Consider the following 26355-nt stretch of genomic DNA (forward strand, 5'->3'; position numbering starts at 1 on the left):
TTCCCTTCCCCTCAAATCCTCCCAGACTCGTTCCACCTCCCCAACTCCATGTCCTTTCACCCTACAGTCAAACAAACAAAAAATAAGAAACACACATACACACCAAACCCCGCAAAAACACAAAAAATGGAAATAAAAATATACAAGCGAAAGACCAATAAGACAAAAAAAAAACTCAAACAAAACAATATGAGATAAAAAGTCTATAAAACCACCATTGACTTCCCGTTCTGTTAGCCAAGCACTCCTGGGCATGGGACGTTCTTTGACATGCGGTTAATACACTACGTAGTGAGAATCCATCGGAGGGAACCAACGTTCCCTTTGCCAGTAGGAATCAATTGCAGATAGCTTCTTGGTCAGTGGTGGGAGCCCATGTCCATCTCCCCCTCTCAGCTCTGGAACCTTGTCTGGCTTGAACCTGTGCAAGCCTTGAGCTCATATGTACATCAGGCCTGCTTTATCTTGAAGACAGTTTCCTTGGAGTCACCCATCCCTTTTGGTTCTGCCACTCTTTTGGCTTCTTGTTCTGTATTGATCTCCAAGCCTTGAGGGAAGGGGTTTGATGAAGACATCCTACATAAAACTAAGTACTCCAAAATCTCTCAGTCTCTGCACATTGCCCAACTGTGGGTCTCTGCGTTAGGTCCCTTTTACTATAAGAAGAAGCCTCTTGGACAACGGCTGAACGAGGCACCGATATATAAGTAGAATTCCTAATTATTCATGTATTAAACAGAAAGTATAATTCTGGAGATGTGTTTTTGAAGTGGGGGAAAAACCGATCTGTGGGAAGCAATTCAAAGCTAATTGAAGCCAGTCTGTTCTTAGCTTATTTAAATGCCCTGGGGAGAAATACAGCACTGGTTCTAAAGAAATAATGGCAGGGGCTAAGAGGCGTTAATGGATTGTGCAACTCAGTGAGGCTTAGCCTGAGTCACTCATTAGGAAACGTCAAGCCGCCACATCCTTTCCCTGCAGAGGCAGGGCAAGTTCCTGCCCACATAGTGTAGGCTGGACGATTCTCAGGCTCCCACTTGCTGCTAATACATGGATCAGAGGGAAATCTGCTCTGTGACTTTGCACACTTGACAACGTTCCATAATCGGGTTTCAGGACATGGAAGTTAAGGTCCTTATCTTGATTACTGCCTGGCTGCTGCTCCTGCCGGCCACTTTCTGCCAGAGTGGTAAGTCCTCTTCTGGAATAGGACGGGGTGGGAACGGGGACCATTTGTGCTGTGGGGGTCAAATGAACCTACTCTTCTTGTTGCCTCCCAAGAATTGTGAACCCAAAGGCAGAGCTCGATCTGGGCTATTACTAGGAGGAATAACTGAGGTAGCTCAAGTTTGTTGCCAAGTCACCTTGTTAAAGACCAACTGTTCTCTATTAGCAGTTACACATTTGTGGCAGAGTTAAGACTGTATCTGCAATTAAGTCAAAAAGCATCTTTCTTTGTGAGAAGTGTTTGCATTTATGAAATTTCCTGATTTCGAAAAGATTGTATTTTTTCAAGGGATTATAAATCCTTTTACATTTATAAATTTTATAAGTTCTGTTGAGGCACAGGTGGGGAAAAATATTGTCACAAAGTGTCATTTGGTTTCAACAGTCAGGAAGGTTAACAATGTTTCTAAAGTAAATACCTTTTTTTTCCCTTAAGGTTTTAGTATCAGGGAGTTCTCTCTCCCCTCTCTTTCTCACACACAGGCACACGTGTGTGTGTGTGTGTGTGTGTGTGTGTTTGTACACAAATGTATATATGTATATGCTATGATTATGCTTAATTTAGCTATGGATAATTTTAGAAATACAATCTCCCCAAAATAATTATTTTGCCTTGAACATGTCTATTTTACCCATCATTCCTGCTTGCTCTGAAATGAACTACTTTGAGACAGGATTGCATCCAGAACTCTCTCTCACTGTCAGGTCACAGGGCCATCAGCAGTGTTAGGAGGGGGATGTAGAATGAAACCAAAATTAAACAGAAGACAAACCTCTGCAAAGCTGAGATCCCCTGCAGAGTGCTTAAGGGAAACTACGGCAGGGGCTGAATAAGCAGGATTTGGAGAGGTTTATGGTTCCTTTGAGAGGATAAGCCAAAATGCTGAGCCACAGTTGCAAGGAAATGCGTTACATGAGAGGGTTCCTTCCTGATGCCAGTAGAGCTTGGGAGAACTTGGAAGGAGACTTGGGGGTGGATTCATTCACCTCCTGCTATGGGGAGACGTGATGGGAAAATATGTCATCAGGAAGCAGAGGGCCGTTCTCTCTGGATTAGACTCTGAAGCCTTCTCCCAAGTGGAGAGCATTTCAGAAACATCACACCAAACAAAACCCAAAGAACCCTAGTCATTTTTTTTATATGAATAATATTTAACAAGAAACACTAGTTTTTTAGGTTCGGACTCACGGAAGGCATAGATGGGGGTGGGGGCAACACCTGAGACCTCCTGGAAACAGTATGTAGATACTGGGTCATGGAAACAGTATGTAAATACTGGGTCTTGCTCAATCACAGACAGGATTCATCTGAAAACTAACCAACAAGTGGTTTCATCAGGTTTCTCACCAGACCTTGGAGGGAAGAAATGTGTACACACCGTTCTGCTCAACGTGCTAAAGCACTTGTTTTGAGGGATATCTTGACTTTTCCCAAAGGCAACGTGCAGAAGGGTTTGAGTGACTGAGTTCAAACATCACAGGACGTTCCTCCAAGGCTCCATCTTAGCACAGATACACAGAACGCTATCTTCCAAATGATTCCTTCCTTAAACGACCCCGGGTCACCTTCACAGAGCAGTTGCTCAGACAACACTGACCCCACCTGATACACTGAATTCAGCCTGTGCAGACTCCGCGGTATGGAGGAGTTTACACCTGGGAGCAAAGGCCAGAGGTTAAATCAGGTCTGGCTTCGAACGAGGACAGACCACCGAACACCATCCTCAAATGTTTAAAAATGTTAAAATGAGGTCTGTGCCAGGACCTCAGTGGTAGGGAAGTCGCTTCTCAGGTTGGAATGTATGAGGTTTAAATTGGTTTTCGAGGAACTGATTATTAACATGAACAAGCTGAGTCATGCCAAGTATCTACCGCACATAGTTGGTATGTTTCTTCCATTTTAAAAATCCATTTTTAACTCCTTAGGTCATCACAGTAATTTCATCTTTTGATTTTTCTGCCTTCTCTTAAAACCTGGTATTTCTCCTGAAGCCCATCTTTGCATTCCTTCTTCCCGTACCTCTCCCTAGGCCACTTCCCCACTCTCCTAATTTAACCACAGACCCTGTGACTAAGGCATGCACACCCCATATTTGCTCTTGGCCTTTGGGAATGCCACATCCAGTGTTGGAACTGCTTGCCCAACATTTTACAGACTAACATTCCACCAGCTGTCCCAGCTCGGTCATACCACAGCCTGAGATTTAGCTAGGCGTGGTTATAGTGAGACCCTGTCTCAACAAGCCGAACACACAACCCTCCTATAAACCCGGGTCCTGAATTCCTTTCCCACTTTATCCCCTCACTCTGGCCTGCTCGCAGTTATAAACAGCGCCCTCTTCCTCCAAGTCATTCGGAATGGAAACCTCCAGTTATGTTGCTTGCAGGTGCCCCTCTAGAGCCAATCAGATGAGATGGCCCTGAGTCCAGCGTAACAACGAGTTCCTGTTTACGGTCTTGCCTCTACTTCAATGACTCACCACCCTTAGATTCTGAACAATTTGGTCAGCAGTCTGCACATCAGGTCCCCCTGCCCTGAATTTCTTACCATCATAACCTTCTGCCACCAAACCCACTTTTAAACACCTGTGCAGGCTATAATAAATGTTCTTGTAGATGACACAGGCTGACCATCTGATGCCTCTGGAGGTCAAAATTCCTAAAATCAAGGTGTTGCTAGGGTTGTGTTCACTCTAGATGCTCCAGGAGAGAATCTGTGTTCTTGCCTGAGACACTGCCCGTGCTCCTTGGCTCCTGGATTCTTTCCCAACCTCAAAGCCAATAACATCACCTCAAGCCCGACTCTGATCCTGTTGCCTCACATGTATAAGCACTTGTAGCATTGCATTTAGATCACATGGCCAATCTAGGGTTCTGTCCCATCTCCTGATACCTAACTAACCCCTTCTCCATGTGAGGAAGCATCTCCTAGGTTCCGCGGGATAGCAGGTGGGATCAGGGGTGAGTGGAATGCTATTCTATATCCCACAAGAGTCATCCCTCTGCAGACTCTGCATGCAGAGAGTGGAGGTGTGGGTCAGTGGTAGAGCAGCTGCCTAGCATTGAGAAGCCCTGTGTTCGATTGCCAACAAAAAACGGAAAAGACTTTGTGTGCAACCCTGGAATGTACGAATAGATCATGGCTTCAGAGGACAGTTTAGGGTCCCCTCGGGAATTAATTGTGAGACTTTTTCAACTTCATCTCTTAGATGTATCAAATTAACACAAGACAGAGCATGCTCACACACTTCTCCTCTGGTCTCGGTATTGTTCGTCAACGGCAGCGGAGTTTATAACTTCATAGCACTGTTATGTATGCAACTGACATTGTCCGAATCAAACGGACTGGCCATTCCCAGATCCCATGCCCAGCCATCACCGTGAGAACACACCTCATGTAGCAAGTTCCACCTCTGCAGCTTGCTTACCTTAAGTCTTTGCTCAAGCCTTACCTTTTCAGTGAGAGTTTGCTTGAATACTCATTGGTAACTATCTCCTGATAGCTTGTGGGCAATAAAACATTTTTTTCTATAATATCCCATTGTGCTGTTTTGTCTCATCTATGACAGTGGTCCTCAACCTTTCTAGTGCTGCGACCCTTTAATACAGTTTGTGTTGTGGTGACTCCAACCATAAAATTATTTCATTGCGACTTCAAAACTGCAGTTTTGCTACCGCTATAAATTGCAAAGGAAATATTTTTGGAGATGGAGTTTTACCAAAGGGGTCACGACCCAGACTGAGAACCACTGGAGCGCTATTCTAAAGTCCTGACTGATATCTAGTTCTCACAGGAAAGCACAGCATGTGGCATATTATACTTATTATATACATGCCTGTGGGTTACATCATCTATAGAGATTTCTAAAACATGACCCCAGGTTCTATAACTACAGAAATCATGAAGCATCCAACATTTCATTTTTATCCAAACCACAGTTAGGATATATGTAATATGTAATAATCATATGTAATATTTTCTTTCAATTGCAGGTATGAAAAACATCCCAGAGAACTCAGCCAATCCAACCTTAACTATTAAGACCTTTAATGGAGAGCCCCCAAATACCTATGAAGACTTCCCGCTTTCTGACATAGAGGGATGGACCGGAGCCACCGCAACTGTAAAACTGAGATGCCCCGAGGGGAGTACTTCAACTCTCCGTGTGAACAATGCTACCATCGGATACCTGAGAAGCTCCCTAAGTACCAAACTGATACCCGCCATCTACATTCTGGTGTTTGTGGTTGGTGTGCCAGCGAACATTGTGACCCTGTGGAAACTCTCCTCAAGGACCAAATCCATCTGTCTGGTCATCTTCCACACGAACCTGGCCATCGCAGACCTCCTTTTCTGTGTCACGCTGCCGTTTAAGGTCGCCTACCATCTCAACGGGAACAACTGGGTATTCGGAGAGGCCATGTGCCGGATCACCACGGTCATCTTCTACGGCAACATGTACTGCTCCATCCTGATCCTCACCTGCATGGGCATCAACCGCTACCTGGCCACTGTCCATCCTTTCATGTACCGGAAGCTGCCCAAACGCAACTTCACTTTGCTCATGTGTGGCCTGGCGTGGGTGATGGTTTTCTTATACATGCTGCCCTTTGCCATCCTGAAGCAGGAGTACCATCTTGTCCAGCCAGAGGTCACCACCTGCCACGATGTCCACAACACCTGCGAGTCCCCGTCTCCCTTCCAGTTCTATTACTTCATCGCCTTAGCGTTTTTCGGATTCCTCGTCCCCTTTGTGATCATTGTCTACTGCTACACAACTCTCATCCGCAAACTGAACGCCCAGGACCGCAGATGGCTGAGGTATATCAAGGCGGTTCTCCTCATCCTTGTGATTTTTACAATTTGCTTTGCTCCTACCAACATTATACTCATAGTCCACCACGCCAACTACTATTATAACCACACGGATAGCTTGTACTTTATGTATCTCATAGCTCTGTGCCTGGGTAGCCTGAACAGCTGCTTAGATCCATTCCTTTACTTTGTCATGTCAAACATTGTAGACCAGCTTACTTCTTAGCCAACAAGGGCAAGATCATCTTAGAGAAAATACACACGCTTGGGCTGACTTGCGCATGGCACTAACAGCTCAATTTTTTATTTTTGTTTTTAATTTTTTTTTTAAAAGACAGGGTCTCACTGTGTAGTCCTGGCTAGCCCAGAACTCTCTAGACTAGGCTGACCTCAAAAGACCTGAGCTCTGCCTGCCTCTGCCTCTTGAGTGCTGGGATCAAGGGCATACAAAACCAGGCCTGGCAAGAGTTCCATTTCAACGCTCCTATGAAATTGTGCTTCAAACATCAAATGTCGTAAAATTATTAGGATTAAAAATAGTTTGCCAATATTTTAAGAATGCCTTAATCTTAAGCAAAACTATCATTATTCTCCTTATGACAACGGACACATTTCTATTTGCCTTCCTTATTCTCCAAGCTTTAAATTCTCCCTTTCCTCCAGTGAGTGGCACTGTCATCCTGGGGATTTAGCATTACTTGTGGTTCTTGGAGCAGTTACCCTGTCCCTCGCTGGGGCCTTGCCTTCATCCCACCCCTGTCTTACACGGCTGTCCTCACCGCTGGCCAAGCCTTCACTTCGCCTTCTCTGAGTATCCTGAATACATCAGGCAAACACTTCCCTTGACCCCGCACGGCTCCTCAAGTGACAAACCCGAGGGTGGCTTTCCTGGCCAGTTCCCTAACGTGGCCTGTGAAGTCATACACCAGGCCTGCTCACTTCACCTCCCGTCCTTCCTTCCCTTTCCCGCTGCCCCGTGAAAGCCCATTCTAGCATCTCTGCTTTAATCTGTTCAGCTTTCCACGTCTTTAAAGGACCGTTCTTCCTTTACTCTCAAACTAGAAGCGTCATTTTCTTCATCTGGATTTCTAAAGCACTTTCTTATAATTATGGCCCTTCTATACACACAAGCCTGCTAAGCTCATTTGCATATGACTATTAGTTCCATAAGCAATTAAGTTTTCTCTATCATAAATCTCTGTACATACAAGTGTCCCACCTACAGATTCAAACAACCACAGACCAAAAACCCTTGTATGAAAAGAGTTCTATGAGCTGAACATGAACGGACTTTTCCTTATTCCCTACACAACACAGCGTCTTTGGGCAGCCTTTATCCTGCATCATTCTTTATACAGCATCTCCACTGGATTAAGCGTTGCTAACGTCATCCAGAAGTGATGTGAAATGAACGAGAGGGTAGGGAGAGGCTGTAGCCAAGTACAGTACCATTGCTGCAGGGATTCGGAATCTGCAGGGGTCCTGGAAGCCACCTGGGAGGGATGATGGAGAAGGTGGTGTCTGTCCTCCCCACTTTGAGGTTCCTGTGGTCATTCTAGGGTCATGCCCTGTGGGGTCAGCTTCATCCTTTGTATAGCATGTGGCTGAATGACAGAATAAAACCCAATGCATCTAAGCCGCACAGAGGTCTACTCAGTGCAAACTGAAAAGCCAGTATATCCCATATGACAAGAGATGACATCATAAGGAAGTTAAACAGTAATACCCTCATAAAGTCATTTAGCAATTTATTTGTTTTTTGAGACAGGTTTTCTCTGTGGAGCTTTGGCTCCTGTCCTGGAACTAGCTCTTGTAGACCAGGCTGGCCTCGAACTCACAGAGATCCGACTGCCTCTGGCTCATGAGTGCTGGGATTAAAGGCCTGTGCTACCACACCACCCGGCCATTTAGCAATTTAAATAATGTCTCCAGCTACTTCCATCCCCCTTTGTTTTAATGGGAAATGGTATTATATTTTAAATCTCCAGATTATTCCTGTAGATAAGCCATTTCCCTTACCCGAGGGAACGAATGGGAGAAGTGATATCAGTGGCTAATGGGGGAGCATCACTAGTGACTAAAAATGGACTTGAGGGAACCTCTGAGTATGCAGCATTGCTGGGCTGAAGCTGTAAGTCTTGTTATAATCCACGGAATAATAAAAATACATTTTAAGCGAACATTGTCGAGAGTATCTATAGCTTCTTGTTTCATCAAACTTGGGCATGCATTTACCCGAAGGCCTCCAGGTCCATACCTCCCAGGGACACTTGCCTGCCCATGTTTCCTACACCACCATTCACGTCAGCTAAATAAAGAACCTGGCAGGAGCCCAGGAACAGAGGAGTGGTTAAGGCAAGTTCTGGAGAAAGCTTCCCTTCCTAGCGAGCATTTTTAGCCTTTAAGGAGGAAGCCATGCCATTTGCAGGAAAATGAGAACATCTGGAGATCATCATATTAAGCAAATTAGGCCATCTCAGAATATACAGAAAAAAATATATTTCTCTCTCTCTCTCTCACCCTTTGTGGGGCCGAGATTCTATACAAAGAAGCAAAGTCGTGTATATGTGCAGGTATAAAATGACAGGGGTGGACTGTCTAAGGAGGACAAAGGGGAAGGGGAGGGTCAGAGCTGAGAGGCATGAGGGGGAATATGCTCAACGAACAATAGATACTTGTACAAAAGCATTATATTAAAAGACTTTATAAGGTTACAAGACAGCTCAGTGGGTGACACTTGCTACCAAAATGTGACACGCGTGATCTCCTTAACCCGCCCTGTGCAAGAAGAGAACTGAAACCTGCAAGTTACCCCCTGACCTCTACTGGAAGTCTGTCACTCACACACAAATAAAAGACATAAATAAGTGTAACGAAGTAAAAGTCAGATAAACCTCAAAATAAGCAATTAAAATCGATCTAAAGCAAGCTTTAAGAGTCTAAAAACTTCAGTGAAAGGAATTCATTTTGAAAGCTGAGTCATTGACTGCAGTAGTTTGTCCCGCTGGAACAGGACAATATTTACTGGTCGAAAGCACACACAAATCCGGCATGGCGGCAGACATCTATAATCCCAGCACGTGGGAGGCAGGCACATGTGGATCTCTGTGAGCTGGAGGCCAGCCTGGTCTACAGAGTGAGTTCTACTTATATAGTAAGGCCCCGTCTCAAAAACACACGAAAACAAATCCAAACCAAACCAACCAACAAACCAAACAAGAAAACCAAAACCCAAACAACCAAGTATTAGGTTTCATACCCAGACAAACAGCTGAGGTGCCTACTTAATATATCAAAGTAGACCCGGCCTTCGGGTTCTCCCTACATCCTTCAGTCTCTACCTGATATGGGGGCTCTCCTGGCTGGCACACCCCACCCCCTACCCTAAATTCCCCCAGTTGCCCTTCCTTATATAATCTAACCATTTTGGTTATCTGTTCCTCTAGTCTACCCTCTTTGGGTCTCTTGGCTGCTGCACCTGGTTCCTCCCTCTCCTTTTCCCCTCCCCTCACATGGCACAGCTCAGTCTGGCCATGTTCACCCTGGACTTTCCCAGATGTCCCTGCTTCTGACTGTGCTCTCCTACATATGTGTAATAAACTTCCTCCTCCACCACACCTAGGGGTAGTCATGTCCTTCCATTCCTTCTTATTTTTTTTTATTCAAAAAGGGACACTTAATTTGTGTGTGTGTATGTGTGTGTGTATGTAACCATCAAAAACAAATCCAATTTTTTTTTTGTTTTGTTTTTTTTCAAGACAGAGTTTCTCTGTAGCTCTGGAGTCTGTCCTGGAACTGGCTCTTTGTAGACCAGGCCGACCTCGAACTCACAGAGATCCGCCTGCCTCTGCCTCCCAAGTGCTGGGATTAAAGGCAGGCGCCACCATCACCTGGCTAACAAATCCAAACTTTAATGAGAGTAAAATTCAAGTGTCAAATAAAGCTTTCAACTTTTAAATTGCTCGTGATTCACTTTCTCCAGTGGTTAGACATAGAAAATGTGCTTTGCTAAGTATACGCTACCATGTTCATCACTCAGTCTCGACACAAAGAGAACCTGGTGCTTACACAGAATATCCAGAAACTTCCATAGCCACTCCCCTGTCCTCACTCTCTCTGATGAGCCTTAGTATCCATTCCATGAAGCTGCCGCTCACTATACCGCTTAATAGTTGTATGCTTTGGAACAATCTTTACTCCATACTGTAATGCAGCAATATCTTTTTATTCCTATTATTTCCCAAGGCTAGATTGCGGGAAGGCAATGCACAGAAATGCCATCAAGTATGTACACTGTAATTTTCTAGGAACCTAGTAGAGATTAAGAGAAAAAGCAAATGAAAACCAATACACAAAGACTCAGCTGAAGGAAATGAATCAGATTTCTTTTCCTTCTTTCCTTCTTTCCTTCTTTCCTTCCTTCCTTCCTTCCTTCCTTCCTTCCTTTTCTCTCTCCCTCTCCTCCTCTCTCCCTCTTTTGGTAAAAAAAAAAAAAAAACCAGGATGAGAGAAAAATTATGGATTGTCGCTGGGGACACAGCTTAGTGGAAGAAGGGCACATGCCTTGTAGGTTCGATCCCCAGCAGTGCCATGGAAAACTAATCTATTAAGGTCATTTTTTGGTATTTCCTTCTTGCTGTAAGGAGTATCTTTCCCCACCTGTCTTAATATCCATTGTATGTGTTTCCCAGTCAGGTGAACAGTCACGGCAATTACCTTTCAAAGAGGGCAGGGAATCAACCACAGGCATCTTTAATAATACTCAAACAGGCTGCGGCTTGTTTCGTGCTGGACTCTATAGTAAATGCTATAGCTACACACATACACACAAAAACCATACACCCAGGGCTGGAGAGATGGCTCAGCAGTTACAAGCCCTGGCTGCTCTTCCAGAAGGCCAGAGTTGGGTTTCTAGCACCCTCATCAGGCAGTTCACAACTACCTGCAACTCTGCTTCCAGAGGAATCCAACACCTCTGGTCTCCCAGCACATTCTCTGAACTCATGGACTCATATCGACATGTGGATGCACATAATTAAAAACAAAAGAAATTTTAAAAAATAAAAACAAATGTATGCATTTACAATATCATTAATTTACTGCCATATAAGAACACATGCACACATCTCGTATTCTTGTTGAACTCTCATTATAATACTTGAGGGCAGGTATGATTCTAATTTTATGCATGTGAAAATGAGCACATGGAGACACGGCGGTCTGTCTAACGTCAGTTAGCCAGGATCTAAATGGTGCCTGCCTGTCTCCAAAGCAAGCAACTTTCTCTCTCAATGCTGTTATTTTGCCGTCTGCCATGGACACAGTTATTTAACTCCTAGTTCATTATCTCAGAACTCGTGATGATGGTGAAATGATTCAGGGCTATTACGAGAATTAAACAAGAGATGCTTAACTACCACTGTCATGCCTGCAAACAGGAGATGCTCGGTCCACATGTGCTCTAAGCAGAGTGCTTTTCCTGCCCCAGAGGAGGCAGATCCTGGGCTCTGAAGGTGTATATGGGGGAGCTATCCAGCCCTACCAGCTGGGTTTGCATCTAAGAATATGGATGACAGAAATGGCTACTGTACCTGGCAGCATCACTTCCATTCTTGGGCAACAGGTCCTATAAGTCTCAACATTCAGCCCAGTATCTTTCCAAGAGCCTTAAGTCTTCCTGAGACCCCCTCAGTGTAAATTCAGATGTGAATAACATCATTGCTCTTCAAGAGGACTCCAGGCGAGTGACCTCCCATGCTCAGAACTGAGTGTAAGGATATGATCCATCGGCACTGCCCATACCATGCCAACTTCCTCACCCACCTGCCCAATCACCTCTTCATTCTCCTTTAGGCGCAGTTACTGTTCTATCTCCATGGCAACTTCTCAAGGTTCTGAGCACAATATCTCAACCCTGATTCTCTCCTGCTCTCCTACCACTCCCTATGAAACAGTGATGCACCAGCAAGTTCCTGACCATCTAGACTGTAGGGACAGAAAACTTTCAAATAGCATCATGTGTCCTCTGCAGTCCCTGCCCCACCAGATGCTGCGCATGGCATGGATACATAGGAAATGCCCAAGGAACTGCTCTCTGGAAAGACTTCACCTACAACTGCATATTCAGTGGAGGAGTAGAAGCAATCACTCTGGGTCTGGACTTTTCTCTAATGCTCGGCACCAGGAAAACAGCCTTGTCTCCATCCTCATTCACTGGGATAAAAAGCTCATAAGATTTATGACAGACGGATCAAAAGTCTTCCATCTCGCAAACTTCTACATTCTAGAACATACCAGGAGTTTCTGGGATTTCGTATGGAACAAAACATCCTGGTAGTGCTGGGCACAATCTGGGTCCACATCTCTGATGTTAGCGGTGGGTAGCAGCAAGGTATCTAATGTCTTCAGAGGGTTCCCTTCGTCGATGGCTTCATTGATGTACCCGAGAGCCACCATTCCTGCAGAGAGAAGAGCAAGTTTTCTAAGTCACAGAGAGTTACACATTCTCTCATGTTACATGCTACCGAGAGCGAAAAACAAACATGGGAAGGCCTGAGATAAGATATAAGGTGAATTCACAGAATCAATTGCACTTCCACATGCATCCAATGTGCATTTTAAAATGAAATTAATTAATTACATAAATTAAATAAATAAATTACATTTTAAAATTCAATTCATAATAGATTCTAACCACAAATTCATTTCAGTGTCAAAGTCATGTACATTCAGGGAGGATTTGAGAAGAACAACACATGTATACCAAAAACTAGGAAACAAGTCAGCGGCAACCAAAACCCAGGGGAAGGCATCTCATGGCTGCAGGTTGAAGACAGTGTTGTGAAGGAAGGACTACTCCTCAAGTAGGGTGAACTGGGAGGAGGGGACCAGGGGAGGCTGTGGTCTGGAGGAGTTGTATGAATGAATAAATAAAAAAAGGAAGAAAGAAAGAAAGTAAAGAGAAAGAAAGAAAGGAGGAAAAAAAGAAGAAAAGAAGAAAGAAAGAAAGAAAGAAAGAAAGAAAGAAAGAAAGACAGACAGACAGACTCCTTAAATTGACCTGTTAAAATGCCTATAAAAATCCAGGAGTTTTTTTATAAATCAGAATGTAATAAACTGACCCCCAAATGTACATAAAGCACAAGGAGCAACAACCACCAAAGCAATCCTGAAAAAAGAGGAAAATGGATTCATCCTGCCAACTGACAGGGGCCAGTATTATGTCTGAATCCTAAAATCTAGGGGTTCTGTCCCCATTTAAAACTCATTACCCAGTCAGTGACTAATTTTTATCAAGTCCTGGCATGAGGAAAGCCATATGAATGTGCAGAACAGAATCGGGGATCTAGAAACGGGCCCTTCCACTTATGGCCAATTACTTTTTTGACAAGGGTGCAAAAACAAAAGTCTACAAAGATTATTGCTAAAAGAAAACGGTGCTGGGTCAACTAGCTACCCATTCATGTATATGAATGAAGTTGGACCCATACTTCAAATCCTGTCCACAAATGAACTCAAAATAGAACCCGGACCTAGATGTAAAGACTAAAACTAAAAGTTATATAATTCTTAGAAGAAAACATAGGAATATATCTTATGAGTAATTATCTTTTTAGCTGTGGTATCAAGAGCCCAAAGAAAGAAAAACAGTAAGTACATAGGATTTTGTCAAAATTAAACCTTTTGTGCTTGGAAGTTCTCTATCAAAGAAAATTAAAGGGCAAGTTCAAGAATGGGGCAAACTATTTGAAACTATCCAAATCCAACAAGATAAATACGTGGTATTTATAAGAAGCTCATATAATTCAATAATCAAAAGACAGTAAAATTAATTTAAAATGGGTGCAGGATTTAAATGTGCATTTATATAATGATGACACGCAAATTCAATAAGTAAATGAAGAGACACAATATATTAGTAATTAGGAGAATGCAAGGCAAATCACAGATTTCATTTTGGAATCACTAGAATGGCTGTAATAAAAAACCAACCATAAGAAGTGATGGTAATGCTTGAGAAATAGGAACTTGTCTGCACTGTAGGTGGGGATGGGAAGTGCTACAGACACACTGGAGAACAATTTGGCAGCTCTCAAAATACTAAATATGGTTATCCACTCTCTCCATATTTATTCAATATAGTTCTTGAGGCCCTAGCTAAAGCAATAAGACACCAAAGGGAGATCAAGGGGATACAAATTGGAAAAGAAGAAGTCAAACTCTCACTGTTTGCTGATGATATAATAGTTTACATAAGTGATCCCAAAAATTTTACCAAGGGACGTCTACAACCCATAAACACTTTCAGCAATGTAGCAGGATACAAGATTAACCCCCTCCCCCCAAAAAAACAGTAGCCCTCCTGTACACAGATGATAAAAGGGCTGGGGAAGAAATCAGAGAATCAACACCCTTCATAATAGTCACAAATAACATAAAATATCTCGGAGTAATTCTTACTAAACAAGTGGAAGACTTGTATGACAAGAACTTTAAATCTTTGAAGAAAGAAATTGAAGAAGGCACCAGAAAGTGGAAAGATCTCCCATGCTCTTTGGTAGGCAGAATTAACATAGTAAAAATGGCAATCTTACCAAAAGCAATCTACAGATTCAACTCAATACCCATCAAAATCCCAGCAAAATTCTTTAAAGACCTCGAAAGAACAGTACTCAACTTCATTTGGAAAAGCAAAAAACCCAGGATAGCCAAAACCATCCTGTGCAATAAAAGAACTTCTGGAGGCATCACAATCCCTGACTTCAAACTCTACTACAGAGCTACAGTACTGAAAACAGCCTGGTATTGGCATAAGAACAGACAGGAGGACCAATGGAACCGAATAGAAGACCCAGATATCAATCCACACATCTTTGAACACCTGATCTTAGATAAAGAAGCAAAAAATATCAAATGGAAAAAAAGAAAGCATATTTAACAAGTGGTGCTGGCATAACTGGATATCAACATGTAGAAGAATGAAAATAGACCCATATCTATCACCATGCACAAAACTCAAGTCCAAATGGATCAAAGACCTCAACATAAAGCCAACCACACTGAACCTTATAGAAGAAAAAGTGGGAAGTACACTTGAACGCATTGGCAGAGGGAACCACTTCCTAAATATAACCACAGCAGCACAGACACTGAGAGAAACAATTAATAAATGGGACCTCCTGAAACTGAAAAGCTCTGTAAAGCAAAGGACACAGTCAACAAGACAAAACACAGCCTACAGAATGGGAAAAGATCTTCACTAACCCCATATCAGACAGAGGTCTGATCTCCAAAATATACAAAGAACTCAAGAAATTGGACACCAAAAGATCACATAATCTAATAAAAAAATGGAGTACAGACCTAAACAGGGAACTCTCAACAGAGGAAACTAAAATGGCTGAAAGACACTTAAGGAAATGTTCAACATCCTTAGTCATCAGAGAAATGCAAACCAAAGCAACTCTGAGATTCCATCTTACACCTGTAAGAATGGCCAAGATCAAAAACACTGATGACAACTTATGCTGGAGAGATTGTGGGGAAAAGGGAACACTTCTGCATTGCTGGTGGGAATGCAAGCTGGTACAACTCCTTTGGATGTCAGTGTGGCAATTTCTCAGAAAATTAGGAAACAACCATCCTCAAGACTCAGAATTACCACTTTTGGGTATATATCAAAAGGATGCTCGATTGTACCACAAGGACATGTGCTCAACTATGTTCATAGCACCGTTGTTTGTCATAGCCAGAACCTGGAAACAACCTAAATGCCCCTTGATTGAAGAATGGATAAGGAAAATGTGGTACAGTTACACAATGGAGTATACTACACAGCAGAAAAAATAATGACAGCTTGGATTTTGCAGGAAAATAGATGGAGCTAGAAAACATTATTTTGAGTGAGGTAACCCAGACACAGAAGGACAATTATCGCATGTATTCCCTCATAAGTGGTTTTTAAATATAAAGCAAAGAAAGCCAGCCTACAAACCACAATCCCAGAGAACTTAGCAATTTGGACACTAAAAGAGACTTACATAGATGTAATCTACATGGGAAGTTGAAAGTAGAAAAAGACAAGATCTCCTGAGTAAATTGGGAGCATGGGGACCTTGGGGGAGGGCTGAAGGGGGGAGGGGAGAGGCAGGAAGGGGAGCAGAGAAAAATGTAGAGCTCAATAAATACCAATAAAATAAAAAAAAACCCTTCAGTTGGAGGGATTGGGTTGCAGCTTGGCATGGAATGCTTATGTTGCATGTATGAAGTCTGGGATTCAGTCTTCAGCACTGCCTTTAAAACTGGGCATCATAGTCAGGCTTAAAAAAAACAAAATACTAAATATAAAATTATCATGTGATCTGGCCATTCTGTTTGTAAACACCTAATTGAAAACCCAGATCAACATAAAAACTTGAAGGTTTAAGGCAGCATGTTTTTTATAATAGCTAAAAAGCAGAAACAATCTAAATTTATGTCAAATAGTAAAGGGATAAACAAATGTATCTCTATAGACTACCATATTCTTTGACCTAGAAAGGATTATAAAAATATACTAATACATAATACAATGTGATTGAGTTGTTTTATTTTTTTAAAGTCAGACACAAAAGGCCACTATGGACTTAAAGACATATGTACGGATGTTTTGCCTGCATGTATGTCTCTGTGCCACATGTACGCCTTGTGCCCATGGAGGACAGATGATGACACCAGATTCCTTGGAATTGGAGTTAAAAAGGGCTATGAGCTGCCTTGTGGATGAGATCCTAGGAATCCAACCAGGGTTATCTGGAAGGCGATCCAGTTTGCTGAGGCATCTGCCCAGACTCACTTCTAAAAAGCAAATATTATGGTATGTAATTTATATTTCAACAAATGCACACTTTTAGAATAGGCATATTTTTGCATATGAACAGCAAGAGGAAACCACTTTTGGCATGACTCTGAAATGCTAGACACCCCACCAAGACATGAGGAGAGAGGATCAAAGGATAAGTATAATGTAGAGATGGACAGAAATGGAAATGCAACACCGGAGAGTTATAGGCATGCATTCTGCTCTTTGTATTACTATATATTTTTTTTGCAGCTGTTAAAGGATCTTAAAACTAACAGTTCAAAGTCAAACAATTTTCTACAATATTAAGAAAAAGTAGAATGGAAATCCACACAGCTCAGCACTGTCCAGTGGATTTCTGTGCACTGGTGAACCTTTTCGTGTTTGGTCTTGTGCAATATGGCAGTCATCAGTCATGTAACTATGAAGTGAATAGCATGAGGCTATTGCAAACGAAAACGGAATGTATATTTGCTTAGCTGTGATCATTTTAAATAGTCACATATGGCTGGCAAACAGAGGCAGGCTCCATATAAAAACAATGCCTTGCATATTTTTGGGGACAGTTTTAAGGTTCAAATATAGATAGTGAATTTCTTGCATTATTTACCTACTATTAGACATTATTAGCCTTGAACCCTAATTTAAGGATGTGGCAAGGGAGAGCTAAGCATACCTTCTTGTTTAGTTGGTATAATGTCAAACATATCTTAGAACACAGGCTGTATTAGGACTTAGAATAAAAGACAAACAAGGTAGGAGATGGAGTCTGAAAATGTTATACAATTACAAGCCAAATGGATCTGTCTGAAGAAGGCCTCTTCTCATTACTACCATATTATCAAAAAATTAACCAGCACCCAGCAACCATATACAAAAGTAGGTATACATCTACGCATACATGTACTCATATACATACATATACTTAAATACATTGTATGCATATACATACATGCACTTGTATACATACACACGCATGGGGGATTGGATGCCTACTCTGGTGCTGATGGAAAGACCTGGTAGAGAAACTAAACATTGCCTAGCAGTAAGTTAGGAAACACACTGCAACAGCCAAATATTCTTATTGTGTCTATTATTTTTCATAAAAATAATCACAAGACACTTTACAAATATAATAAGCCATAAAGACCCAATGCCTCCAAGTTTTAAAAAATGCACCTCTATTCTAGCAGTTAAAGGAGGCTAACATTTTTCTAGTGGGTGACCTCACAAACACCACTGTGCTAGGAATAAAGGGACTTATCCATGAGGGAAAGGAGTCCTTTCAAATGATTAGAGATATTCTATTATAATAATAAAAAAAGCAACTCTATTTCTTTAACATCCAAATTAAATATTTTCAAGCATGAGGCAAGCTGTGGGAAGTTCCGGCTACTGTTCTCATTCTGTCCTACACGTAAACTGGAGCGTGCAGGAGATGTCCCATCATTCCCTGGACACCCCCACGGTCAGGCTGGTCTAAATACCTTCAAACACCCCATCCAAACATGATCTTAGCAGAACCAAGTGTGAGAAAGAGGATGGACACACATCCTAAGGGCCCGTCACCTGGCAAGGCGTGCATTCCGGCAGACATGATGGAAATCACTGCTTAAGTTCTTGATAGTGCATCTAACAACACAAGCTGTTGACGTCATAGTGAGTGACCTCACAGGAGCCAAGGAGCCTACCCAGAAGCCCCTTGGGCACAGCTGCCTCACTTTTTCTGTTTATACATGTAAAAGGTAAATCCCACATGAACAGATTGCTGAGCCTGAGCCCATGACCTGCTTCTTTGAACTATGCATGGTGCTATGACATTCCAGTCCAGGGGGCAGTGGGTGTTCCTGGAGAACACGTATATGAGCTAATGGATGGAGTAACCTATAAGGGAATGGCACTTTACCAAATTTTAAAAGCAACTCAAATATGAAAACTTTCCTATGGAGGATATGAGGGTAAAATAATATTCCTCTGTGGTTTCGTTGAGAAATGTGGGTTTTTCCAGGAAGAAGTCAACAGAACATCAGAGTCCGGGAACATATTTAGCAGCCTGATATTGGATACATCTTCCATTTAGCACTTCCATTAGCTGCAGGCCCAGGGAGCCACCAGTCAGACACAGGCGTGGACCTCAGACACATGGAGTGGGTGTGGAGGACAAGGCCAGGATACTGTTCTTTCATAATTCCCATGAAGACCCCAGCTCTTTGTAACTGTATAACTCTCATTTGGTCATAATAAGGCATTTAAAAGTTTTTACTTTTATGGGAGAGGTATTTTTTAGTCTCACAAGCAGAAGAAGAAAGGAACTATGAGAAGGGAGAAACAGGTCTAAAGGTTACTAGACGGCCCATATGTTGAAAGCAGAACAGGAGACCTTTAAGGGGAGGAAGGGGCCTAGCAAGAGAGGGGGAGGGGAAGTGGGGGAAGGTGTCAAAGGGATGGATGAGAGCCACAAAGCACATTGATGAAAATGTCATATTGAAATCCATTTCTTAGTATATAAACCAAAGCTTAATTAATATTTAGCTTTTTAAACTATCCCTTTAATATATGATATTAAACATGACACTTCAGAAATTTTAAATAAAAATAAGAGTGGTGTTGAGAACAGAGATGGCAATAAGGCATGAAGTGGAAAGGAAGCTACGGCAAGAAGCTTCCAAATGGTGGAGTGTGGAAAGGAGCAATAAAAACATGTTTGAATAAGGCCATTAGGAAATCTAAAACTTTATATGCCTATTTTTAAAGATATTTATTGAGCTACCATGTGGTTACTGGGAATTGAATTCAGGACCTTTGGAAGAGCAGGCAATGCTCTTAACTACTGAGCCATCTTTCTAGTCCCCATATGCCTATTTTTAATGTTAATTTTTTAAAAATGCCTCATTTTAACAAGAGGAAAAAGAACAATCAAACCAAAGCACAGGTAAATTAAATACTGTGTATGAAAGTCCCCAAGTGCTAGGAAGGGGGCAGTATCTGAAATGACTTTTCCTGGTGATAAGTCCATGCCCTCTATGACAAGACGTTGATGGATTGTGGGAATGGCCACAGCAGTCAAGAGACTTTAGTTACAGATAATTTCTGCTTACAAAAGGTCAACTATCTAAGCTATATAAACACTTGTTTTTCTGTCCTCAGTAGAGGCTGAGGACGGCACTCCTCAGTGTGAAGGACAAGGGACACGGTGCAACAACTGTGGGCTGGGGAATTAGCAACCTTCACTTGGGTAGGTAGTATATTCAGACAATACGCAAAACAGCCCCAGCGGAGTTAAAACACAATGATGGCGCCTGATGATTTGTTTTGAGTCAGGAAACTCAAGAGTGTAGATGTGGAAGCCTAAAAAGATGGCAAGGGGACTGTGGACCAGCAACACCACACACACACACACACACACACACACACACACACACACACACACACCAGTGAGTTCCACTGCCTATAACCCCAAGATGCTGAACATTCACTCGAATCACTGCTTCTCTAGAGAGTAACATCTGGCAAGAGCCCCAAGCTCCCAAGCCAACACATTAGAAGATCTCATCAAGGTGTCGGATTGTAGAGACTCACATGGGCAGGAGGATAACAGAAAGCTGAGCTGCTCCCAAAGACGTTTAGTCATACACAGGGCTTGAGAAGGACAGAAATCACGACCGTGGACAGAGAGCAGCGTCATAGTAAATCCAAACCCACTGTACGCCATGAAGGCGGTATGCCATTTCAGTGGGATGGAGTCCAGGGGGAAGAGACCCGGAATAACAAAATGCAAACTTGACAGCGCGCTCACAGGAAACAGCCAAGAGTAGCTGACTGAAAGAACCACGGATGAATCCAGTATTCCAGAGTTAGATGCAACATTAGGGGAACCAGATCTGACACCTACCTCACCAGAGCTCACCAGACCGAAAGAGTTAAGGCTTGAGACAAGTGCCTGCTCTGTGAGCTAGAGCAAGCGTGCTAGAGAAGCCAACTGCTGCGGCACTAAAAGCCATCTGCAACCCTGACCTTACAAATAGCGGGATTTGAAAGGGACTGTGGAGGAGACTGGGAATGGACACCTGACTTCTCAAACCTGGGTTCCCTATGTAGATGGTGTCCTGAATACTGAGACGCCAGAGAAATGTCCCTACAAATGAACTGGAGTCCTTTGGGGTGACCAAATCAAGGTGCTATTGACCTGTGCTAATCAGAGTAACTCACTGCCTAGCCCATAAATCAATCCCACAGTGTCTAATTAAAAAAAAAAAAAAGCTGAAGCTGGGTCATGCATGGGTTCATGCCTGTAACCCCAACACTGGGGAGGGGAGACAGGAGGATCTTGAATTTGAAGCTAGCTTGGACGATACAATGAGAACTTTGTGATTAAAAAAAAAAGCAAAGAAGAAAGAAAGGAAGGAAGAAAGAAAGAGGTTGGAGGCAGGAAGGGAAAGGAGGGAAGGAGAGGGAAAGCCTTGGCTAGAAGGGAGGTCAGAGATTTCATTGGTTCTAATCCACTGCTGCTAACAAGTCAAGCTTGGCCTTCCTTTTTGTTGGAAATGACAGCCTGAGGCCTGAACTTGTTCATTCATGCTACAGAAGTGTGGCAGCCTCAGGAGTCACCCAGTTTTTACTGTTTGGGAAGAAGGAGGATGCAGGCTGATATCAGGCTAGGTGCTCTCAGAATTCTTCCATTTTCATGCCGGTTCACCATTTTAGACACAGAACAAATTATCGTGACATATGACCATATGGTCAGGTATTATATTCCACCTTTTTATTCCTAGGTTGGAAAGTGTCAAAGATCAGGGAAGCATGCCAATGAAAGGTCAAAATAAAGATGAAGTCTTCTTAGATATCCAACTACAGAAGCACAGTTTATGTAAAGACAATAAATAATTAGGACATGCATTAATCTATTTTTCTACCTCTTTATGTGTGCTTTGCACAAATCTGTTATAATCAACGCATGTACATTGAGTTAATAGGATATCCCCAGGAACCAACCCTCACAGCGCTCACCCAGAGAATACAAAGTCCACACACATTGCTTCCCCACTCGTTACAGAAGGAAGCAGCTCTATACTTACGGTCATTTTCTTCTTGAATCTGGACATTAATCATATCAATACAATTCTGAATTTCGTTCCAGCTTAAGGTATCTTGCCCTTGAGACAACACTTCTTTTTTAACAGAGAGTAACTCATCTGCATACCTGTGTAAGAGAAAACAGTGATAACGCACACATCAGACTTCTTTCACTCCTTGCTCACGCCCTAAATCTGAAGTTTCATCTATGGGCCAAACGGAGATGCTGCAACCGGCATGGCAGAGAGAGGGGAAGACACTTTGTGTCTCTCAATCTGACTACAGACTGTTCAAACAATGGACCCCAAAGAAACTGGCCTTCGTTCTGGCAGAAGGAAAAGGAGTCAGCCAGAGGGGGAACTTGTCTCCTGGAAGAGATTTTGCACAGTTCTAACAAGTTGCCAGACCACCTTACAGGATGGAAGTCAAGCCAGATGGTATGGGTCAGTGGTGGGCAGGAGCACACCTTATCTGAAACTGGTTAGATGTGCATACACTTGGTCCTCTAATCTCTGATTTCACTTCAAGACCCCTACTATGAACATGGGGTTTTGCTGGATCTCTGTGGCCACGTTGAATAAGTCTTGTTTCCTCTTTTCCACTTTTAATTGACTTATTGAGGACGGTGGGCAGGCCTGACTGGAAGCATAGGATGTGACCCCATTGTTGGATAACAGTGTCCTGAGGTGTTTAGACAAATAGGAGCTGGGCAGGTGAAAGCATCTTGTACAGCCTTTTCAGCACATACTAGACTGACTTACAGCATTGATACTCTTCTAAAATTTATTTTATTTTAAAATGATGCATAAGCGTGTGTGCCTGTGTGTGGATGTGTGCCAGTGTGCCAGTGCCCATGGAGGCCAGAGGTACTGAACTCCCCTGGAGCTGGAATGATAGGCAGCTAGGGCCTGATGGGGGTGCTGAGAACTGTCTTCGTTTAGATCCTCTGTGAGAGCAGTATGCAATCTTAATGCTACACCATCTCTCCAGGCCCACTGTGGGACATGACCCAAGGATGAACCATGGAAGGAGAATCCTCAGTGCTTGGGAGAAGCCTAAGAAACCAAGACAAGAGTCTTGTGACCTCAGTTTCTCAGTTTCTTCAAAAACACAGAGCTGTTCTTGAAATGCGCCTCTCCCAGGTGTAGCAGATAGGAGTGAGTTTACTTCGTCCATTACAACTGGCTGTTGTTATTTATTTATATGCCTCCATGGAAAAACAAGCTGTTGCCATGTGTGTCATGTCTTTGGGATAACATACAACTCATGAGAACTTTACTTAGGTGACCTCTCTTTTTCTTTTCTTTTCTTTTTTGGTTTTTCAAGACAGTGATGCTTCCCAGCAGCTATGGAGCCTGTCCTGAACCTCTCTTAACCCTCAGAGTATAAACTGTCTAATGCTCTGAGTAAACTTGGCTGCTGCATGAGACTTCAGGCCACCACATTTGTGAACTCCATTTTCCTAGGTCCCACAACCATTAGAGTGGTAAATACCCCACTGTTGATGTTTTTTTCTTTCTTTCTTTCCTTCCTTCCTTCCTTCCTTCCTTCCTTCCTTCCTTCCTTCCTTCCTTCCTTCCTTTCTCTTTTGGTTTTACAAGTCAGTGTTTCTCTGTGTAACTTTGGAGCCCATCCTGGAACTCGCTCTGTAGACCAGGCTAGCCTTGAACTCACAGAGATCTGCTTGACTCTACCTCCCGAGTGTTAGGATTAAGGGTGTGTGCCACCACTGCCTTGACTTTGAGCTTGGTATATAAGCCAGGTAGATCTGTGACTTTTAATCCTCTTGCCAGAGGCTCCCGAGTAGTGGAGGGTAGCAGCGGGTATCGTCACACCTAATATGCCCACCAAGAGTTCAAATTCCATGAGAACACACTTCTTCACGACAAGCTTTTTTGGCAATGCAGTGCAGGAGCTGAGCTAGAATAATCTAGATTCCCTTGTCACCTGTCCATTTCTCCAAGGGCTCCATGGAAGTTACTCAGAACCTTCTGTGTCCTCTCGCTGCCAGGCACTGACACCTCATTTCTGACCTCTGTCCCTCCTCACTGGGTGCAACCTCTGGTTGACTCTGCCCAACTATTCTGATCTTTTTTTTTTTTCTCTTGAAACTGAGGGAAATTTGAGGGGAAAGTTTACCCATCTTGATATGTTACCATGAAACTGTTGCTTTTATAAAAGTCAATTTTACTCCTGAAAATCATACAGCAGTGTGGACTAGGTGGCCAAGAGTAAGGAACTCAAGAGGCTCGCGCTATTCCATCGTTTTTGCGAGGGAAGTAAAGGGCAAGTCCTCTAGGCACACAGTTCACCTGTCGCCTCGGCATATGCTAGTGGGGGTGTTAGAAGGAGTACCACGAGAGCCTAAACATGTCTCCCTGCGAGCAACAGATTTCCTCAGAGTTCTTCATGCTTCAGTGTGAGATGACTGCTAGAGATTTTAGCTTAAAAACAACATTCTCCAAAACAGGAAGGAATGATGACCCATGATGGCCTCCAACTGAGGCCAACCAAATGCAGGCCCGACACTGGCTAAGGATTATGCCTGGGATTTTTGTCTTTCTGTAAGAGTCAGGAAAAAGTCACTAATGTGTAACAAATAGCACTCCCGGCACTAATAGCAGGGACACATGGTCATTTGTTCTGGTTAGCTTTTCTTAGAGATGGAGACCATTCTTAAAGAAAGTACAAAGTCCTTCTGGGCATCTTGTAGACTTAATAAAAATCTAAGTGATGGTTCTGTAGGAGTCAGGTGAGAATCCTCCAGGATGGGCACAGACAAACCCACCGGCACCCATGATCCCTTGAGAAACGCACACCAGTGAACCAAAGGAAAAAGCTTTAGAGAGAAGCCAACAGAACTCCACAGGCCCTTCCAATGAGAACCAATCTTTAGGATGAAGGCGCCGTGACGGCAAAATTAGGAGGGATGAGTGGCAGCCCCCACAAACAGATTGGCTGGTGTCAAGGGAGAAATGGAAGGGACCAATTGGTGGCTAGTGTCAAAGGAGAAGCAGAGGGACCAATTGGTGGTGTACCTTCCTTAGATGGGCACCGGCCTAAGCACTGAATCCTCAAAGCGTTTCTGTAACTGTGGAGAGAGGATTGGTTGTTTTTTTTCCTTTATTTTTGTCTTTACAGATGATGAGGAAAAGATTTGGTTAGAGGAGGCCAAGCAAATAGCTTTGGTTTCAAAGCTTATGTATCTCTTAGCCACCTGCTCCCAGAAGGAGCAACCTGGCTAGGGTGAGAAGCATCAAGTAATTCATGAGCGCATCCTCCATAGCAGGCAATGTGCTGATACTGTGCTCGATGGAGGTGCCAAGCTCCTGGTGGTGAAAGGGGCATGTACAGAGACAGACGGGCCAGCAGGTCCAGTGTGGCTGGAGACAGCTTGGCTGAAGTAGACAGTGACCAGCGAGGTCCAAAACCATGATGCCACTCAACCACAGATCAGAAACTCAACCGTGCACAAAAATAAACCTGTACTTTTTGTTGTTTGTTTATTTTATTTTTTCATATTAAGGCTGGCAACAGACTTGCTATATAGTCAAGAAGGATTCTGAACTCCTCCAGGTCCTGCATGTTGGAATCGCAGGCATATGCCACGATGCCAGACTTACCTCTGTTCTTTTAAGTTATTATTATATCATGAACTTGAATCATGCAGGCCATGTGGCTCTCAAACGGTGTGGGCTTATTTTCCCTAAGTGGTATTTGTACATAGGGAAGCAATTCTGATCAACAGAATGGATAACTGGATTGAAAAGACAAGGACTGACCTGTAGGGGGCAGTGGCCTGGTATGTTGGACAATTACATTGCCAGGAGTCACTGTTAGATTTTAACCTTTGCCCAGGAGTGAGCTGCTCTGCTTTAGACGTTCACATCAAGTGGGGTCAAGGGTTGGTTAGAGAAGACTGACTGATGGCTGGATGGAGAGAGGAAAGAGGCAGGGCACTTCACTGTGGATGCTATTGCAGAAAGAGAGACACAGCAGCTAGGTGGGGGTGACCCCTGGAGAGGAAGTCCTTTTCCAAGTACCGCGGACAAAGGCCGCTGAGCACAGGGGACGTGGACACGAGCAGCTGCCTCACGGCACGAGCGGTTCTGGCTAAAGGAAGAGGAAAACTAGACCAGCCCTGTGCTTCTAAGCCTGGAGAAGAGCGTGACACCATTAAGAGAAGCAAGGGAGGGAGGAGAAAATTACCCGGGATATAAGCGCCGCAGAATATGTTAAGCGGGAGGGTTTAACTCAGGTAGAATGGGATGACGCATTTCAGCAGGAAGACAAAAAAGGCAATTCTACTGTCCCTCCACTTCTTGTAATTTTGGATAAAGGTAAGTGACCCGACACCATCTACTCAGAATCTTAACTCCCCCTTTCCTTTCCTTTGCAA

At 43.2% G+C, this 26355-nt stretch overlaps 2 protein-coding genes across 2 annotated transcripts in view; one reads left to right on the forward strand and one right to left on the reverse strand.

Moving 5' to 3' along the window:
• Positions 1–26355, reverse strand: part of Iqgap2 (IQ motif containing GTPase activating protein 2) — a 279192-nt gene that overhangs the window by 72484 nt on the left and 180353 nt on the right. The window contains exons 12-13 of the mRNA XM_048455961.3: positions 21959–22083; positions 12338–12501 (exon numbers count right to left, since the gene is read on the reverse strand). Coding sequence (XP_048311918.3) covers positions 12338–12501; positions 21959–22083 — 289 coding nt within the window. The remainder of the gene's footprint in view (positions 1–12337; positions 12502–21958; positions 22084–26355) is intronic.
• Positions 982–8223, forward strand: F2rl2 (coagulation factor II thrombin receptor like 2). Its single transcript, XM_048455964.3, has 2 exons — positions 982–1189; positions 5221–8223. The coding sequence occupies exons 1-2, from the start codon at positions 1120–1122 to the stop codon at positions 6267–6269; spliced, it is 1119 nt and encodes a 372-aa protein (XP_048311921.3). The 5' UTR covers positions 982–1119; the 3' UTR covers positions 6270–8223.

The sequence above is a fragment of the Myodes glareolus genome, chromosome 15 (assembly GCF_982192425.1).
Source record: "Myodes glareolus chromosome 15, mMyoGla1.1, whole genome shotgun sequence".
NCBI lineage: Eukaryota > Metazoa > Chordata > Mammalia > Rodentia > Cricetidae > Myodes > Myodes glareolus.

What these genes read in the sequence shown, in the direction of transcription:
- F2rl2 (XM_048455964.3), top strand. Translation starts at nt 1,120, where the DNA reads ATGGAAGTTAAGGTCCTTATCTTGATTACTGCCTGGCTGCTGCTCCTG. An exon ending in GGCCACTTTCTGCCAGAGTG is followed by an intron (nt 1,190 to 5,220) that starts GTAAGTCCTCTT and finishes TTTCAATTGCAG; the next exon opens with GTATGAAAAACATCCCAGAG.